The sequence below is a fragment of the Muntiacus reevesi genome, chromosome 1 (genome assembly GCF_963930625.1).
Source record: "Muntiacus reevesi chromosome 1, mMunRee1.1, whole genome shotgun sequence".
NCBI classification, from domain to species: Eukaryota; Metazoa; Chordata; class Mammalia; order Artiodactyla; family Cervidae; genus Muntiacus; species Muntiacus reevesi.
In genome coordinates this window covers 53714374-53733276 of record NC_089249.1, presented here as the reverse complement: position 1 = coordinate 53733276, position 18903 = coordinate 53714374, and the positions used below count along the sequence as shown (strand labels likewise).

The following is an 18903-nucleotide window of genomic DNA, read 5'->3' as shown; positions in this document are numbered from 1 at the left end:
CAGTGCTCTCTATTTATGTCCTTGCTGGTCTCTGAACACATTCCTGTTGCATTAAGACTTGAAAGATTTGTAGATGTGTGATGTTCAGGCACAGGATGCTAAGAGCTTATGTTACTATTCTTAGTTTGTAAATTGTCCTTTTGATACCATCTTGTTTCTTTTGTAGGTATAAATAAAACACTGTTGACAATAAGGTGTGAGATTTTTATTGCTTAAAAAAAGGTGTAATCTAATGATAGTCTCTTATTTTTATTTGCTTCAAGACCATGTTTGATTGACTTGACACCTTAGCACCTAAAACTGTGAAAGGGAGGTGGGATTTAATTGGTCTTAATGTGAAAAAAATTTGAGTCACAAAGTATCAAGACAATACCTAGTAGGTAAAAAGCCTGTGTTTCCTCATAACATTTCCCACCTGTTGGTGACACCTTTGTATCTTGACTCCCTAAACATGATGGTCTCCTACCTGGAAAGTGAAAATTTAACCACAGCAGTATACTCATTTGGGGCTTTTGTCTCATACACAGAAGGGTGTATTTCCAGATTGGGATTGGCTGTTCGTTTTCATGAGTCTCACACCAGGGCCTTTAAGAGAACAAGAGTTGACTCCATCCATTCTAAGGTTTGCTTGATTGTTCAGTTGACATTGTGAGGGTGCACCATACTTGCATGATTGGCCCATTTTAATTACCTCTATAATTTAAGGGAGAGAGATGAGAAAATAGAAGGATCAGTGCTTTGCTAAATTCCACATGAAGTATTTCTCTGACTTCAGTTTGAACATCTGGTTAAATCCCCCAGGAGACCGCGCCGGATGGCTTGTTTTGTGTCCTTGTTGGGGTGTAGAACATCTCTGATGGCCTTCAAATTGGCACTGGAAGACTTAACTTCTTTCCTTTAAGGACTAGAAGAAAATGAAGCTGAAATTAGAATTTTTCATGAAAGGACTCCTCTACAACTTTGTCTGATCTTAGTATCTAATGCCCTTTTCACAGGTGTTCACTTAGATGTTAAGGGAAGATGCCACTGCAGGTTAACTGCAGATACACTGACTCCACCTTGGACACATGCCACCACTCCCTCTCTTGGTAGGCCATGAATCTAGCAGTTGTCCTTTTTTTTTTTTTTAGCAGTTGTCCTTAATTCTGTTTCCCATCTCAACAGCACATCAACAGTTTTCATCAGCTACACTGATGTCCCCATGTCTCCACTGGTGACCTCCTGCTGGGCAATTAACAACTGCCCCATATCTCCCTACTCTGGCTGCCTTTTCTCCCACACAGTAGTTGGTGGACTGGTTTTCATATGACTGAGTTGCTGCTATTTGTGATTAGAATGCAATGTGAATGTTTTTCCCTGACTTAATGAGACCCTAGGTGATAAATCTGGATTGATTGATACCTCTAGGATTATAGGGCTTCCCTGGTGGCTCAGACGGTAAAGCATCTGCCTACAATGCAGGACAGCTGGGTTCGATCCCTGGGTTTGGAAGATCCTCTGGAGAAGGAAGTGGCAACCCACTCCAGTACTCTTGCCTGGAATCCCATGGATGGAGGAGCATGATAGGCTACAGTCCATGGGGTGGCAAAGTCGGACACGACTGAGCGACTTCACTAGGATTATAGACTGACCATACTAGCCTTTTTGTCTTGTTATCATGCCAGCCTGGTTTCTGCCTTGGGGCTTACACATGACAACCTTTATTGCTCTAACCCAAGTGTCAAATGTCATATCACAGCTGTCTTCCCTGCACACTACATAAAAATAGGATTATTGGTCTGTGTTTTTTCATAGCACTTAGTTTCCTGAAAACATTTGTCTTCTGTGTTAGAATGTAAGCCCCATAAAGCACAGACTTGCCTGTGTTCACTTCCACATCCCCTCGAATACTGAGTGGATTATCAATCCAGAGCCAGTGTCAGTGACGCTGTTCTCCCAGCACCTACCTTTGGTCACATACAAGTAGAAGAAGTCACAGTAGAAGATGGTTTGTACTACCCCAGACACCACTGCAATTTGGTCATAGAAATTCTCAGTCTGGTACCGCCTGATCCAGTTAGCCAGGTAGAGTGCCCGGTATAGCCCAAGAAAGAACAGATAGTGAGTAGTAATGGTCTCAGCCTCTCCAGTCTTGCTGATCATGAAGAGCTGGGGCAGGATGGCCACTGATTCCAGGTAGATGGAGAAAGTCCAGAGGATCTGAGCCAGAGAGAAGGTTCCAGAGGAGGCTGATCAAGAATGGGCCACCTTTAGTTACCAAGACAAGTGTTTATTTGGTGATAATATAGTGAAGCAAAACTTTTTTTAAGATAAACTATTTCACCATTTTTTCAGGCTTTATTTATTCTATAGCCACTCCACACAGCTGACAGGACCAAAGATTGAACCAAGGCCACAGGCAGTGAAAGCCTGAAACCCCAACCACCAGATGGTCAGGGAACTCCAGAATCATGTTCTTGAAATTTTTTAATGTTGTCATCAGTGTATCATTCTACCCCTTTCTTTGTAAGTAAAAAAAATATTTTAAAAGATTAAAGTGTGCTGCTTTTTCCAGAACAGTATGAATGTTGCTATGGAACAATTTTTTGGGGGGGAACAATTTTTAATTGTTGCAGAATTCTATCATATAAACTCGCCTTAATTGAGGCTATGGTTTCTCAAAATACAATCCATGAACATCAGCATCAGAATCTCCTCAGATGCTCATTGCCCCACAGATTCTTGAGTCAAGGGGCCAGACCTATCGAGTTGAAAACGGTCTGGATTGTGCTTTAGTATCCTTTAATCACCTGTTGAACAGAGGGTCGCAGCCTTATGTGGTGCTGTGATGCCTGCTTTGTTTATGAACACAACTATTTAGATGTGCCCATTTTTAAGAAGAGCACTGTGGATAGCTTATTGGTAATTTCTAAACTCAACAAGCAACAGCCACAGTTGTAGAAAGCTAGCCCTGACATTACCAAGGTGAGGGTTTTAGGGAGTGTGTTTACCTTTGGAAATGAGTACTCTGGGTCCCCTCCCTTACCTCCAGAGGAGTGAAGCTGTAGTTCTCAAGGAAGGAGAGGCCAATGACTGGGACCAGAAGAAACTCCAGGCGGAATGTGTCATTCTCACTGTCAAACGTTTTCCGAAATTTCCCATAGATCATGTACACTGTGATGTAGGCACAGAGGAGAAAAACCACCTGAAAAGGGAAACAGACACGGGAATCAATGAAGTCATTTCCCAACCTATTTTGGGGCTTCAAAGTTACCCTAAATAGAGTTCAGTCGTTCAGTCGTGTCTGACTTTGCGACCCCATGGACTACATCAAGCCAGGCCTCCCTGTCCATCACCAGCACCTGGAGTCTGCTCAAATTCATGTCCATTGAGTTGGTGATGCCATCTAATCATCTCATCTCTGTCGTCCCCTTCTCCCGCCTTCAATCTTTTCCAACATCCAGGTCTTTTCCAATGAGTCAGTTCTTCACATCAGGTGGCCAAAGTATTGGAGTTTCAGCTTCAGCGTCAGTACTTTCAATGAATATTCAGGACTTATTTCCTTTAGGGTGGACTGGTTGGATCTCCTTGCTGGGGACTCAAGAGTCTTCTCCAACACCACAGTTCAAAAGCATCAATTCTTTGGCGCTCAGCTTTCTTTACAGCCCAACTCTTACATTCATACATGACTACTGGAAAAACTGTAACTTAGACTAGACGGACCTTTGTTGGCAAAGTAATGTCTCTGCTTTTTAATATGCTGTCTAGGTTGGTCATAGCTTTTCTTCCAAGGAGCAAGTGTCTTTTAATTTCATGGCTACAGTCACCATCTGCAGTGATTTTGGAGCCCCAAAAGATAGTCTCTTATTGTTTCCATTGTTTCCCCATCTATTTGCCATGAAGTGATGGGACCAGATGCTGTGATCTTAGTTTTCTGAATGCTGAGTTTTAAGCCAGCTTTTTCACTCTCCTCTTTCACTTTCATCAAGAGGCTCTTTAGTTCCTTTTCACTTTCTGCCATAAGGGTGGTGTCATCTGCATATCTGAGGTTACTGATAGTTCTCCCGGCAATCTTGATTCCAGCTTGTGCTTCATCCAGCATGACATTTCTCATGATGTACTCTGTATATAAGTTAAATAAGCAAGGTGACAATATATAGCCTTGACATACTCTTCCCAACTTGGAACCAGTCTGTTGTTTCATATCCAGTTCTAACTGTTGCTTCTTGACCTGCATACAGATTTTTCAGGAGGCAGGTCAGGTGGTCTGGTATTCCCATCTCTTTCAGAATTTTCCACAGTTAGTTGTGATCTACACAGTCAAAGGCTTTGGCATAGTCAATAAAGCAGAAGTAGGTGTTTTTCTGGAATTCTGTTGCTTTTTCGATGATCCAACAGATGTTAGCAATTTGATCTCTGGTTCCTCTGCCTTTTCTTAATCCAGCTTGAACATCTGGAAGTTCACAGTTCATGTACTGTTGCCTGAGTTGGGACCTACCAAACCTGAGGGCGGGTATTCTGCCTTCAGTTGGAAAAGGTGTGTTTGCAATTTCTCTTGGGTCAGTGACAGAATCTGAAGCTAATGGTCTTTTTGTTAAGTGACCCCATGCTTCTAACTGGGACTGATAGTGCTACCATGATGACCCAGAGGTGCCCAGGTGTCCCCTCACTGTGGAGCATTAGGCAAAAAGAAAAAAAAAGAACAGGTCTTTGTTGAGTGATTTAGCAGTAGCATTCCAGGGCTCTTTTAAAGCCTCAAGTTCTTGGGTCTGCACCAGTGAATTGAGAGCATACTTCCACAAAGACTAAAATTCCTTGACTCAGGTGATAATCAATCCTTCAGAAAAGTGCTCTTTTCCTAACTAGAGTAGCTGTCCTCCAGCATATAATGGTTTTATAATTGGCCTCTAACCTAGGCCAGAGGCTCTCAAACCTGAATGTGTATCAAAATATAGAGGGCTGCCCCTGCCCCCACCTTCAGGGGCCGGGGAGTGTCACTTAGTGGGTCTGAGTAGGCCTGAGAATTTTGCATTTCTAGCACATTTCTGTGTGATATTGCTGGTGGTGGTCCAGGACCACACTGGTCTAGAAAAGTGTTTGCACTTCAAAATTCAGATTATTTCCTCAAAGCCTTTTTCTCACCAGAACGAGGCACACGTGCTCTGTGTCATCTTACCCCCACGTAACAATACTCATCGCTGCTTGTGATCATATGTTCTGTAAATGTCTATGGACCAGCCTGTCTCCCCTTGGAGAGGAGATTCCCTAAGAGGGTCCATGCCCTGTCTGCCTCTGAATCTAACTCAGGGCCCAGCACATAACAAACACTGGAATGAGTGAATGAATCAATGAAATGGAGATCACTTCTTCATTTCACATATTTGGAAACTGGCCTCTTTGAATATCCTAGACCCAGCCCATAGCAAGGGCTGGGTCTACAGTTCCTGCCAGGACTGCACAAGCCAAACCCTTGGGAAGAGAAATTAACTAAGCAGGCAGTGTTTGCTACTTCTGTGTTGGATTTAAGTAGACAGCGATTTCAGGACCTCAGATTGAAGTTCACACTGAGTTCAACACACCATAAGGAAGAGCATCCTCCATTCTACCAATTCTAGGAACAAGATGCCCAGAATCCCAAAAGGACATCTCTGATATGGAGAAAGAGAACTCACTTTTAGTTAAATACCTTCTGGGAGCTAGGTACATTACATAGACTCCCATGTTATCTTCACAATAGCCCGGCAAGATAGGATTCCGCCCATGTAGCTTTTTTACCTTAAAAATGGGCCTCCTATTAGACAATGTGCCCAACTAAAAACTACATATTTCAGCCTCCTTTGCAGATAAGGATGGTCAGTGACATGCAGATGGAAGTCACTGGAAAGCTCTATGAAAAGGGTTTACCCAGCTGGCAGGCACCCTATTGCTCTTTCTTCCCTTCCTCCTCCTTCCTATCCCAAATGTGATGTGATGGTAGGAGCTCTAGCACCTATTTTGTGACCCTGAGGCAAACTTAAGGATAGATATCACATTCAGGCTAGCTATATCATTTTCAGGGCTTCTTGTTAAAAAATAAGAATTTCAAAATGGGAACAGCAAAGCATTAAACCAAGCATAGGGCCCTTCTGAGCAACTGCATGGGTAACAAACTCAAGTACTGGTCACACTAAAGCTGGCAGAGCAGAAAGTTAAAAGGAGCTGCCATTCCAGGCTTAGACTACCCACTTCCAGATTTTGTTTTATGAGTAAGGTAAAAATAAATCCTAACATTATTAAAATAACCCACATCTCTGCTACCAGCATCCAGTTACATCCCATTTTACTGACTCTGAAATCTGTGGACTCTTTCCACTAAATTGTGTTGGATGATTGGTTAAAGCCTCAGAAAATGTCTCACTCCAACACAACCTCACAGCTATGACCCAGGGCTGAAAGATGTTCAGCTTCTCCTTCTGTAAAATAGGACCAAACTTCAAAGCAACAGCTTCCCACTGCAAAATTGAATCCAAATGGTTCACCTGCACCATCTGCCTTCACCCAGCCCTCTGTCCGCATCCCCACCACCAGCAGGCAGCCCTGGCCTGCTGATCTCCCACTGAGTCTGCCTTCTGTCTGCCTTTTGAATACATCAAGCTTGTTCCTGTCTTGAGGGGGGGGTCTTTGCACCAGTTATTCCTTCTGCTTGGAAATGTCTTCCTCTGAGCTTTGTTTCCTGTGTCATTCGAATCTCAGTTTACACATCCCCTCTTTGGAGAAGCCCTTCTTGACCACACTCTCTAAATAGTTCCCTCAGTGCAGTCACTCAGTTGTGTCCAACTCTTTGCAACCCCATGGACTGCAGCATGCCAGGCTTCCCTGTCCATCACCAACTCCCAGAGCTTGCTCAAACTCATGTCCATTGAGTCGGTGATGCCATCCAACCATCTCATCCTCTGTCATCCTCTTCTCCTGCCTTCAATCTTTCCCAGCATCAGGGTCTTTTCCAAATAGCTTCGTAGTCATTCTCTATCATGTAACTCTGCTTTTAAAACTTTTTGTCTTTATAATTAAAAGGAAACAGTATCCCCTTTTAATTATTTGCATAGCCTTCTCCCTAGCCAGTTTTTCTTGTTTCATTATCTGTCTCCCCAGTTGTATTGTAGGTCCCATGAGTACGGGTGACTTGTATTTCTCCTTCAGGTTCCTAGCTCACATGCATGCTCAGTTGCTCAGTTCTGTGCCCTTTTACCCTATGGATTGTAGCCCACCAGGCTCCTCTGTTCATGGGATTCTCCAGGCAAGAATACTGGAGTAGGTTGCCATTTCCAACTCCAGGGGCTCTTCCTGGAGATCAGAGATTGAACCAGAGACTGAACCCGTGTCTCTTGTGTCTCCTGCACTGACAGGAGGATTTTTCACCACTGGGCCACCTGGGAAGCCCTCTTAGCTCATAGTAGGTGCTCAATAAATATTTGTCAGATAAATGGACCAATAAGCTCTCTGAAAGCTCAGGGCATTGTGTTTCCTTTTTTGCTTATTTTTTAACCATTGTAATAGTTTTTATTGAGTTTTTAATATACGACAGGTATTGTAAATTTACATGTATTACCTTGTTTAATTTTCACAACAAAACCTTCTGAGGAAAGTACAATGATCTTCATTTTGCAGAGGAGGAAACCAAGGTACACAGAGGCCAGAAGCCTTGCCCAAGCCCAGGCCCCACAGTTACTAACAGCAAAGCCAGGAATCAAACCTATGTCTGGCTGGTTCCCCAGCCTGAGTCTCCAAGCATAAATAAACTGTTTCACCATCTGGGGGTGCTCAGCAGGCCCCCCACCATGGCTGCCCATCCCCCTCACCTTCATTACTGTGTTGTAGATGGAGATGAAGTTGGTTAACAGGTCCAGGTACCTGGTGGTAAAGACGAGAGCGAAAAGGATCTGGCTCTTCCCAGAGATGCCTGCGGTTGGATAGGGACAAGAGACAATAAGAATACAGGCTCCCAGGCTCACACACACTCCAACAGCCCAGGAAAGGCCTCCAGAGTGCCCGCTTAGTGGTGACACCCTGTCCAGGGCACTGTCACCCCCGAGGGTCAGGAAACACTCCTTCATGTTGGATCATTTAAATCTGTTCCTCTCACCAGACTGTAATCTGTCACCCAGTCTCCAAATAAAGACATGGATACCGAGTTCCCAGGGCCCCTGCACGTGCCTGCCTCAGTTCTTGCTCTGGGGAGGGTGTAGGGGTGGTGGGAGTTGGGCTTGAGAGGAGAGGTGTCAAGGCTTCTCTTCATTCCACCTCTACCGTTCCATTGACAGTCCCCAAAGCTCCATTTTTTTTTGGAACAGCTCACTGGCTCTAGAAGGTGTTGATTCATCAGGGAGACCACAGCAGGTGGAGGAAGGCACAGGGCCAGGGGAGCATTCTATTTCATGTTTCCAAATTTTAATGAGTAAAAAAGGTTTTTTTTCTAGTTATAAAAGTTACAACTATTTTTACTCTTTGTAAAACAAAAACCAGGTAATACATGTTTAGTCGCTAAGTTGTGTCTGACTCTTTGCGACCCTATGGGCTGTAGCCTGCCAATCTCCTCCGTCCATAGCATTTCTCAGGCAAGAATACTGGAGTAGGCTACCATTTCCTTCTCCAGGGGATCTTCCTGACCCTGGGACTAAACCCGAGCCGAGTCTCCTGCTTGGCAGGCAGATTCTTTACCAGTGAGCCACCTGGGGAACTATACACAGAGATGTAAATTAAAAAACAGCGGCCACCTGAATCACAAAGCCTGCATGTACAACCTTCTAGATCCTTGTTGGCGCACACACAAACACCACACACACATGCATATACAACACATAATGGACGCTCAAGTTGACAAAACTGGGTTCCTACTTACTATGCTATTTCCTCATCCACTTTGGTCTCTTTCTTTATGAACTTTTTATTTGAAATAATTTCAGATTTACAGAAGAGTTGTAGACAGTAAGAGAGGCCCCATACACCCTTCACCTGGCTTCCCCTAATGTTAACACCTTGCATGATGTCAGGCGAGCGTATGCTCCTTGGTTCTTTCTCGTCCCAACAAAGATTTGGAGTGACAGACAATAAAGCCATTCGCGTGTCACAGCTCTCGGGTCTTGGACAGACCGTGTTATAGCTCTCAGGTCGCGAACAGACTGTGTTATAGCTCTTAGACAAATCAGTGTTACAGCTCCATGTTACAGCTCCATTTTATTTAGAAAATAGCAGGAAAAACCATCCTCGAGGTGTGAGGGCATGTCGACCCAAAGACGCAAAGAGAAGAGTGCCCCAGCGCACAGGAGAGAGAGAGAGACCCCCAGCCATTTGGCTCCTCTTTTTATATGCTTTTTCCTCCCCCTGGGCCTGCCCTATGTAAATTGGGCTAGCCAGGAGTGTTGTTTGTTCTACCTGAGGTCCTCACTCTGGTCCTCGGACCTTTCTTTGTTCTATTTTCCTGGGCTTTTCCCTTCCTTATCTTTTAGCCACTGCCATTCTGGACTCCTGTTTCCTGTTCTAACCGAACATTTGCCAAAACTAAGAACCTAACATCAGTAGAGCACTATTGGGGCATCCCAATAGTAGATAGCTCCCAATAGGGAGCTGGGTAGCTCAGCTGGTAAATAATCCACCTTCAATGCAGGAGACCCCAGTTCGATTCCTGGGTCGGAAAGATCCCCTGGAGAAGGGACAGACTACCCACTCCTGTATTCTTGGGCTTCTCTGGCGGCTCAGATGGTAAAGAATCTGCCTGCAAGGTGGGAGACCTGGGTTCAATCTCTGGGTTGGGAAGATTGCCTGGGGGAGGACATGGCAACCCACTCCAGTATTCGTGCCTGGAGAACCCCCATGGACAGAGGAGCCTGGCGGGCTGCAGTCCATGGAGTCATAAAGAGTCGGACACGACTGAGCAACTAAGCACAGCACAGCACAAAGCACCGTTGACTAAACTCCAGACTTTATTCAGACCTCACGTTCGCCCACTGATGCCCCTTTTCTGTTCCAGGCGCCAATCCAGGAACGAGGCTGCATTTAGCCATCATGCTCCTTGGTCAACTTTTGGCCACTTTTGATACATGGTCAAGGAGGTGGTTCCAGGGTGAAGCGAGCAGCTGCCCTGCTTCCTGTTTCTCTCACCCCGTTAAACCCACAGTGGTCTGGATCCATCACCAACCCACTCCTACGGTTCATGATGCCCACGTTTCTGCAACCACACATCCACTCTGTTCTCACTCACCCAACTCTTCAAGAGTCAGTGGGGCACTCCATCTATTCCAACCACACCCTTCTCCAGGTTTCTGCCACAGCCCACACTGCCAGCTTCTCACCTCCCCTGGCTGCTCCTGTCCTCCTCAAACCCTAATCCTCAGAGGGTGAGCTCTCTTCTCCCTCTGTCCCTTCATCCCATCCCACACACGAGGGACCCTCCAGCTCCAGACTCTCCTTGGCCCTCTGACCTACATATTCCTGCCTGGCGGAGCCCACCATCTGCCCCTGAATCCCCTCCTTCTCCTGTCTTCCATCCTTCATAAATGCCACCACCATTCACTCCATGTTCAAGCCAGAAAACCAAGAGCTATCCTTGAGTCTCTTTCACCTCTGTCCCCTCATCCCTGGACTTCACTCTAAATGTGATGGGTCGACTGGATAGCTGGACACCCAGAAGTGACATTACCTGATTCAGGGTTTGACTCCTTTATACACCTGATTGGTACCTTTTCTAATGATTCCTCTGGTGGGGGACATTCATTCTGGGGAGATGGGGACAATTTTAATGCCTGAGGATGAACACTGCTGAAGCCCCTCACATTTTGGAGGGCTCTGGGTCCATGTGTCAGCTTTCCTACCAGCATGGCAAGCCTGAGTCTCACACTTGGCATCTGTAAAATGGACTGACATGAGGCCTAAGTAGGATTCAGTGTGGAATACAAGTGTCTCCTTGTGGGGTTGGCAAGGGGCCTGGCTGCGGGGGAAGGAGCCCTCTGGGGGAGGAGGTGGAGTCCAGGAGGCAGTAACTAGGCCAGGTTGGGCTGTGACTGTCTACACCACCTCCCAGAGCCTGCACTTAGGTCTGGCCGGCTCAGGGGGCCTCAACCCCATTCAGGAGGGTCCAGTAGGAGGCTCTAGTGGGCGTCACAAGGCTATCCCCCCACATAGCTTCTTTCCACGCCTCTCCTCTTTCCATCCCCAGCCTGCCAGGCCCCTGGGCTTCACTCACATTTTCCCTAGCGTTTTGGGAGCCCTGGCAGTCTTGAGCACATTGGTTTTCCACGCTCTTTAAAAACCAGTGAGTAATTTCCACCAAAGCAAGCCACACACGGAGACCTCAGGACGGAGAGGAGAACAGAAGCCTGAACCTGGCCAGGGTCCCTTGGGGGACCCATTGACCAGGTGCAGACCTCCTACCCTTTGACAGATAAAGAAAACTGAGGCCCCAGGTCACACAAGGAGTCAGTGGCAGGAGCGCCAGTCTCCTGCCTTTGGGGCTGGGTCGCTGGGGCGTCACACTTGGCCTGCTCCTGGGGGAGGCGCTCACCTCCATCTGTCCTCAACCAGACCTGTGCCGATCCCTCTCCACACACAGAAGGGCCCTCCCGCTCATCCGCCCTTTGTTTTTCCCACTGCTGTTGTTTAGTCGCTCAGCCGGGTCTGACTCTTTGTGACCCGATGAACTGTAGCCCACCAGGCTCCTCTCCAGGCAAGGATACTGGAGTGGGCTGCCATTTCCTTCTCCAGGGGATCTTCCCAACCCAGGGATCTCCTGCATTGCAGGCAGATTCTTTACCACTGAGCCACTCAGCATCTCTGACAAACCATATAATTTAGTTGGTTGCTACCACCGCTGCTGGCTGACGGTCTCCCACCTCTAAATTCAGCCCCACCAGGCCAGGATCTCTGCCTGTGTGGCCGGCTTCTACCCCAGGTGCCTGGCAGAGCGGCTGGGGAACAGCGCCCTCTCCTGGTCACGGCGGCTCACCCTGTCCAGGACTCTTCCCCGCAGGGACAGGTCCAGGCTAGATTCTGCCCCTCACTGGAGCCTCTCTCAGCGTTCCTGGCCCACTTCCCCTAAGTGGGAACCCGAGAACCACCTGTGAGTGCCTGTCTCCCTGGAGACCCCAAACCCAAAAGGCCTCCAGGTCTGGAATCACTCGCTCCCTCTGCAATGACGCTCACAGCACCCACCTCCTACCTCCAACCCCTTCCCTCCTGCCGGTAGCTTCTATGATGCTCTCTGAGACTCTCCCACAGCTTCCAGAGTCCCCTTCCGAGCCCCCTCCCCTGCTCCAAACTTTCCTTGGCTCCCAGTCCCAACTCCCTAGCCCATCAGACAAGGCCCCTTCACATCTGACCGACCTCCTATGCCTGTGGCCTGGTATCCCCCCAGGACCACCCTGAAGACAGGGTGGTCCCCATTTCCAGAACATGCCCTGCCGTCTGTGACACCACAAGGCCTTCCTGTGTGACACATTGCCTGTCTTCCAGGACAGAGCAGCCCAGAGCCGCTCCCGCTGTGAAGACTTCAGGGGTCCCCTCCCTGCCTCGCTGGCCCCCACGAGGAGTCCGTGCCCCTCTCTGCAGGCCCTCACCCCAGCGCCAAGCACAGGGCAGGCACCTCCAGGACACCAGTGGACAAAGATGGCTGCAGGCCGCTCGGGCAGCCTCTTAATGCACTGGGTCTGTTTGGCCACACGGGTCCAGCCCTGAGACATCTCCGACCCTCCAGCGGGGCCGCCAGACTGCTGGGCAAAGGGGGGACCCCCTCCCACCCTCTCTGGGCTTCTGCTCATGGGCAGCTCCGTGCCCACGTGGGCCTAGCTGATGCCTCTCCTGCCACATCACAAGGAAAGCGGGCCCAGCTGCGGGGGTGGGGTGGGGTGGGGGGATGTCTGGCAGGGGGCAGGGGAGAGGGGTTGGGGGGAGGGCAAAAGAAGACCCTGAGAGCCTGGAGCCACTTCCTGTGTGTACACCTCCTTCGCCCCCACCTCCCATTCCCCACCTCGGGCCTGAGTGAGGGTAGAGGGCACAAGAGGCCCCAAGCGGTGCTGCTCCTGGGCAGCAAAGGGGGTGTCACCTCCTCTCTATCCTCCCCCCCTTCCAACCACCAGTGGCCATGCCAAGGGGCGGAATCCTCCCTTCGTCCTCTCCACGGGTCCGTTTCCTCTGATACGGTACAATTGTACATTTTCTTTGGAAGCTAAGCTGTGCGAAGACAGTTTCTCAAGCACTCCAAAGTCGAAGTCCCCACCCTGCAGAGACATTCAGGAGCCTCTCCCCCTCCAGCCCCGCAGCAGGGGCGTGGGGCTATCGTCCCCTCCTCGGCCCCCGGTCCCCACCTCCCGTCCGGGGCGCCCCCACCTCCCGCCCAGGACGCGCACCCTCACCCGCGCAGCACTTGGACCTCCAAATCTTCCCCAGAAGCAAGATCATGGCCAGGAGATGGCTCAGGTCGCCGAGGATCCGAAACACGTTCATGGTCCGGACCGCGCGCAGCCAACTCCTGGGAAACTTTTCTGGCGGGCGAGGCGGTTGCCACGTCCCCGGCCCCGGCCCCGGCCTATGGGTCCTGCGCCCCCGAGCTCCGCGCTCCCGTCCGGGCGCCGCCGCTCCGCCAGCGCGCTCTTGGCCGGGCGGTGACGTGGCCGGGCCGGCGGCCGTGCCAGGGAGCCAGGAAGCGCCGCCGCCCGAGATCCCGCCTCCCGGCCCAGCCCAGCGCCGCGGCTCCCGGGGCGGGGCCGTCCCGCGGGCCGGGGGGCTTCCGGCCTGGGCTCGCCGACTGCCGCCCGGGGCCGCTCTGTGCCCACGGGGAGGCTGCCACGTCTCACCCCGCCGATACCCCTGAGAGGGGTCCCCCCGGAGTCCGGGCCCCTGCCTCCCCTGCTCGGAACCGAGGGCGACCGTGGGCGAGCCACTGGGCCCCTCTTTCTGCGTTGGTTCCTTCATCTATACACAGAGCTAAGAAGACCCTTTCTGGGGTGAAGTGGGGTCCCGCGTACCACTGCTTGGCATGGGCTTAGCAGGTTGGAAACCCCCAGAAACGGGTGACCCACTGCTATTGGCATCAGCCTGGAGTTTGGACTCCTTCCTCCTCCCGCGGGGAGCAGAGCTGGAGCGTTTCCCCTTCCTCTCACCTGTTCCTTTCAGGAGCCACCTGACCTGACCTGTTGGACCATGGTAACCAAAGACTCTCTAGTTGGGAGTCAGGTGGGCCTCGATTCCAGCCAGGGTGCTGAGAGACTTTCCTTCTCTTGGCCGCAGTTGTTTCATCTGTAAAATTGGATGACGGTGGGCATGGAAGAGGTCAGGTCTGTCAGGGAGATGCAGGATCCTCACTAGCATCTCCCTCTTCTTGGTGTGACAAGATGTCAAACAGGAGCGCAGGCCAGGAGAGAATCCAGAGGGCAGTGGGCCAGCAAGTTGGGAGGGTGAAGGGTGAAGGACCAACGGAGGGAAGGAGTCCTGTCAGCGCTGTGTGGCCTGAGCAGACCGGCCACCCTCTCTGGGCCTTGGCCTCTGCATCGGTAGTAGTGGACCACATGTGCTCCCTGCTTTTGACCCCTGTAATCCGTTTTCCTACTCAGGACCTCGACCTCTCCCTAAATTACTAACTTCCTCTCTGTCACAGACAGCCAGAACGGCTCTGCCCTGATTAAATCTATGACCCCTCTACTGGTGACCCTTCCACGGCCCCTTCACCATGCCTCCCAGGGCATGGCCGTCCTTCGAGGCTCGAAATGTGGTCCAAGGACCAGGAGCACCTGTATTGCCTGTTGGGACTGTGGAATCTCCGGCCCCACCTCAGACCCACTGAGTCAGAATCTGTGGTTAAACAGCATCCCTGGGTGATGTGTGTGCACACGAAAGTTCGAGAAGCACTGACCTAAGCAAAACTAAGGGGGAGGTACTTTAATTCCCATTCTACACTGGGAACACTGAGGCCGAGAGAGGTAAAGTAATTTGTTTAACATCACACAGACACTAAATAGTGGAGCCTGGATTCCCACACACAGTCTGATTCCAGTGTTCATGCAATTAAATCATTACATTACACTATGGCTTGTCACTGGAGGGGATGAGCTCCCTGTCATGAGAGGTAGGTGAGCAGAGTGGGGTAGGGGTGCCCACTTGTCTAGGATGCTCTGTGGGGACTCCTGTCCTGGAGAGGATAACCATCAAGTATTGAGCACCTACTGAGTACTGGGTACCAGGCATGGGTCAGGCATATTAGGTTCTCTCAGTTTGGCCTCAACAGTCACCTTCTGAAGCAGGTTTTAAAGCCTTGCTTTGCAGGTGAAGCCTAGTGAGACCCAGCGAAGTGAGCTGTGCGGTCCAAGTTCCTGTGGGAGGAAGAAGCAGGCACTCATCCCAGGGCTGTGACGGGTTCTGAATGGGCTGCTGTGTTCCCTGCTCCCCCCAAACCCTGCCCAGATGCCTCCCCTCCCAGAGAAGGCGGCGGCTATTTAAATCCCTCAGGTGTGGCTACGGTTCTGTCTGCCCAACCAGCTGGCATCTCCTTCTAGGCGCCCACCTCCTCCCCAAGCCAGGGAAAAGCACGTGCATTTGCCATTTGGTGAAACATCTGTCCTCCTGAGAAGCAGCCCCAACTGCCAGCGGGGGCTAGAACAGGCTCAAATCCTCCTCTCTTTCTCCAGGGGGACCACAGGGGAACTGGTCCCAGCCAGAGGAAGTCTGAGGAGGGACCTTCATTGTGGTAGAAGGAGAAGAACTCAGGCTGGGTGGTCTCAGGGCTAAGGGCTTGTCCTGGGCCGGCCAGAGTGGCCTTGATGTCTCCTCCTTGGGCCTTCACTTTCCCATCTGTTAATGGGGATAATGAAGTCAGAAGTATTGCTGACTGGGGATTGATTCCCTGGTGGTCCAGTGGCTAAGGCTCCTCGCTCCCAATGCAGGGAGCCTGGGTTCCACTCCTGGTCTGGGATCTAGATCCCACATGCCACAACTAAAATTCAGCACAACCAAATAAATAAAATATTAAAAAGAAGAGGAAGAAGTATCGCTAACTGGTTACTTGGTCCTCCTTACAGCTAGTCTTCCCAGTTTCCCTATGAAATTGGTACTTCCTGTGTCTCAGGACAGGGAGCTCATCGCTCACATTTTACAGATGAGGCTCAAAAACGTGTCTCTTGCTCCTGCAGGTCACATAGACCTCTTTTCCCCAAAGTTCTACCACTCTGGCCTTAGTAATCATCCCCACCTTTTTCATACCTATCCCATCTTCAAGGTGGAGCATTTTTCAAAGCTCCCCATGAAGCACAGGGGAAACTCCCTCCTCATTTTACCCCCTCTGTCTCTAGTCCATGCCGGCACTCCAACCACCTGCACCGTCAGACCTCTCTCTCCCGGATGCTAGGGGTTCCTGACAAGTCCCTCACCCCTCTAAGCCTCACTTTTCCTGACATCTGAAATTTGCCTGCTCTAGGAATGAAGTGGAGGGGAAGCCAAGAGGGAAATTTCCTTCAGTTCAAAGGACAAGGATTCTTTTTTCCTCATTAAGAAAGCAGATTGTATGCTTTCAAAGTCAGATTTATGGGAGAGAGAATGGGGAAGTTGTTTAATGATAGAGGGGAAAATATATATACAGATTCCTTTTTTCCTTCCTGGCCCTAACCTTTTGTTACATTGCACCACTGTATTGAATATCCTGCTAACTGTCTCAAATTCTGTGTGGATGTAAGGTGAAAATCATGATCACGAGGACGTCCGGCCACCTAATCAGCCGCCTCTGGCTGGGCAGGACCCTGGAAAGAAGAGGAAGCTATGGACCTGGGCTCCTGAGACTCTGAGTTCCTGGGGAACGCTAAGGCTTTTTCTCTTCTTGGCAACAACTGGACACTCCTCCACCCGCCATGGAAAGAATGAGCTTTTCCGAGGCAGGTGTTTCAGAAGCTCCCCCCTTCCCACTCTGCTCAATGTATTTTGAGTGACGTTCCGTAGGAATTAGTGTTTGCCCCTTCTTCACAGGGCAGGAAACCAAGGTTCCAAAACCTTTCCTCAACTTTCAGTCCCAGGCACATTTATTGACGACCAGCTGTGTGCCAGGTGCCTTGAAAGCTGTTGTAGGCGTAGACTTAAGGAGCCCTTGGGGGCGCCGTGGGGGACAGGTGCCCGGGCAAGGATATGGTGCAGAGGAGAGAGTAATTACCCTGGGTTGGGGGGAGTCAGGAGGGAGAACTGCAGTTAGGAAGGCTTTCAGAGAATGCCAGAGTGGGCTCTGAAGGGTGAGTAGGAGCTTGCCTTTAGGGCAAAGCCAGGGGGAAGGGAGTACAGTCCCAAGTAGAAAGAACTACAGGTGCAAAGGTGCAGACATGTGTATGATACCACTGACTCTCCCAGCATATTTTATTTGTAGCACTCTTTAAAAGGTCAGTGAGTGGGTTGGGGCAGGGCGTGGGAAGAGGGAGAGGGGATGGGACTTCCTCAGAGGTCAAGTGGTTAAGACTCCACGCTTTCACTGCAGGGGGCACGGGATTCAGTCCCTGGTGGGGGAACTAAGATTTTTCAAGCTCCACTATTTATGAGCTGTCTGAATTTGGGCAATTTGTTTAATCTCTCCAAGTCGTAGTGTTCTCATCGGTCATTTGAATGTAAACCAAGTACTGATTTCAGATGGGTAAATATCAGAGTCAAAGTTTAGAAACCTAGGTTTCTAAAGCGCTTTGCAAGGAATAAACGCCGCAACAAACCCCAGCCCGGGTCCCGTTTACAGGACATCGAAGCCCAAGAAGGCAAAGTAAAGCTAGGAGAAAACACGGAAATTTCATGTCCTCAGGAAGCGATCACTCCCTCGCTGATTTTTTCCCCGAGAAGTGCAAAAACGATTATTATTGGTAACCTCTCGCCCGAGGACGCCTTCTGGGGTGCTGGAAATGTTCTGTATCTAGATCCGAGTGATGGTTACATGGGTTTTTAACAAATGTAAAAAATGCATTGAGCTGTACACTTGAGATGCATGTATTACCGTTTGTTAATTACACCTAAATTAGAAGTAAAAGTAAAAGAGACCAACCCTGGCCGCGATGCCCCCTTCCTTCGCCTCTGGCGACAGGTGTCTTTCGGTGAGTCCTAAGGCCAATCTCCGCGCGCGGCGCAGGAAAAGCGCTCTGAGCCGGGAGTCGGGCACCGCGCACCCGGGCCTGGGCGAGGAGGTTCCCAAGGCAACCGCAAGCCGCACTCGCCGCGTCTCCCGAGTGACTAGGCGCCACCGAAGCCCCGGAGCCCGGATCACGGAACGGGAGCCACGGAGCGAGGCTGGAGGGAGAGGGCGGCTGGCCAAGGGCGGGGGGGGGGGAGAGAGACTCCGCGCCCTTTTGTCCTTGCACTGGCATCCCGAGGGCATCCGGCAAGCTCCACTCCCCAGCCCTGGCCGTGGCCATAAACTGCTGCTTGAACCCACCCATCCCTCGGGATTCCTTCTCGGCTTTCCAGGTGGGGAGATGGAGGGTTTGACTACTCCCCTATATCATAGAGCAAATTAGGGGCAAAGCCAAGCGCGACACCCTGGTGGCCTGCTTTCCAGCTTGTGTCTGGCAGCCAAATGGATGGCACATGGGGCTGTGTGCCGGCATCTTCTTGGAGTCTGGCTCCAACTCTGCTAGTGACCTGCTCTGTGGTCCCTCTCTTGTCTGGGTCTCGGAGATGGGGACAATATCACCACCATCTCAGCACAGCTGCTACCAAGTATGTGAAATAAGGGGTGTAAAGGTGGCTTATAAACTGTTAAGTGCTTTGCGTGTGTCAAGGACCATGACCATCGCTAACCCACTGCCTTCTGCTTATCATCACCCCAGCCCCAACCACAGCCTGGGGGACAGCCAGCTGCACGTGAACTTGGGGCCCGGAACTCTGCAGGTGAGAGTTCCCTGCCCCCATTTTCTGCTTCCTAAGAAATGGGCTCTGAGATCTCTCCCA

General features: G+C 50.3%; 1 protein-coding gene across 1 annotated transcript; it reads right to left on the bottom strand.

Moving 5' to 3' along the window:
- Positions 1-190: 190 nt before the first annotated feature.
- Positions 191-13635, bottom strand: KDELR3 (KDEL endoplasmic reticulum protein retention receptor 3). The gene is made up of 5 exons (XM_065943858.1): positions 13362-13635; positions 7818-7918; positions 3026-3184; positions 1947-2199; positions 191-904 (listed from the first exon to the last, which is right to left on the bottom strand). Exons 1-5 carry the CDS (start codon positions 13450-13452, stop codon positions 864-866), a joined length of 645 nt encoding a protein of 214 aa, XP_065799930.1. The 5' UTR covers positions 13453-13635; the 3' UTR covers positions 191-863.
- Between the last annotated feature and the right edge of the window lie 5268 nt (positions 13636-18903).

Bases quoted from the DNA above. Each gene is read 5' to 3' on its own strand.
- KDELR3 (XM_065943858.1), bottom strand. From the start codon at position 13,452: ATGAACGTGTTTCGGATCCTCGGCGACCTGAGCCATCTCCTGGCCATG. The intron at 3,185-7,817 runs GTGAGGGGGATG...TTCCCTTTTCAG, and splicing joins TCTACAACACAGTAATGAAG to GTGGTTTTTCTCCTCTGTGC. The intron at 905-1,946 runs GTAGGTGCTGGG...ATTTTCTTCTAG, and splicing joins CTACTTGTATGTGACCAAAG to TCCTTAAAGGAAAGAAGTTA.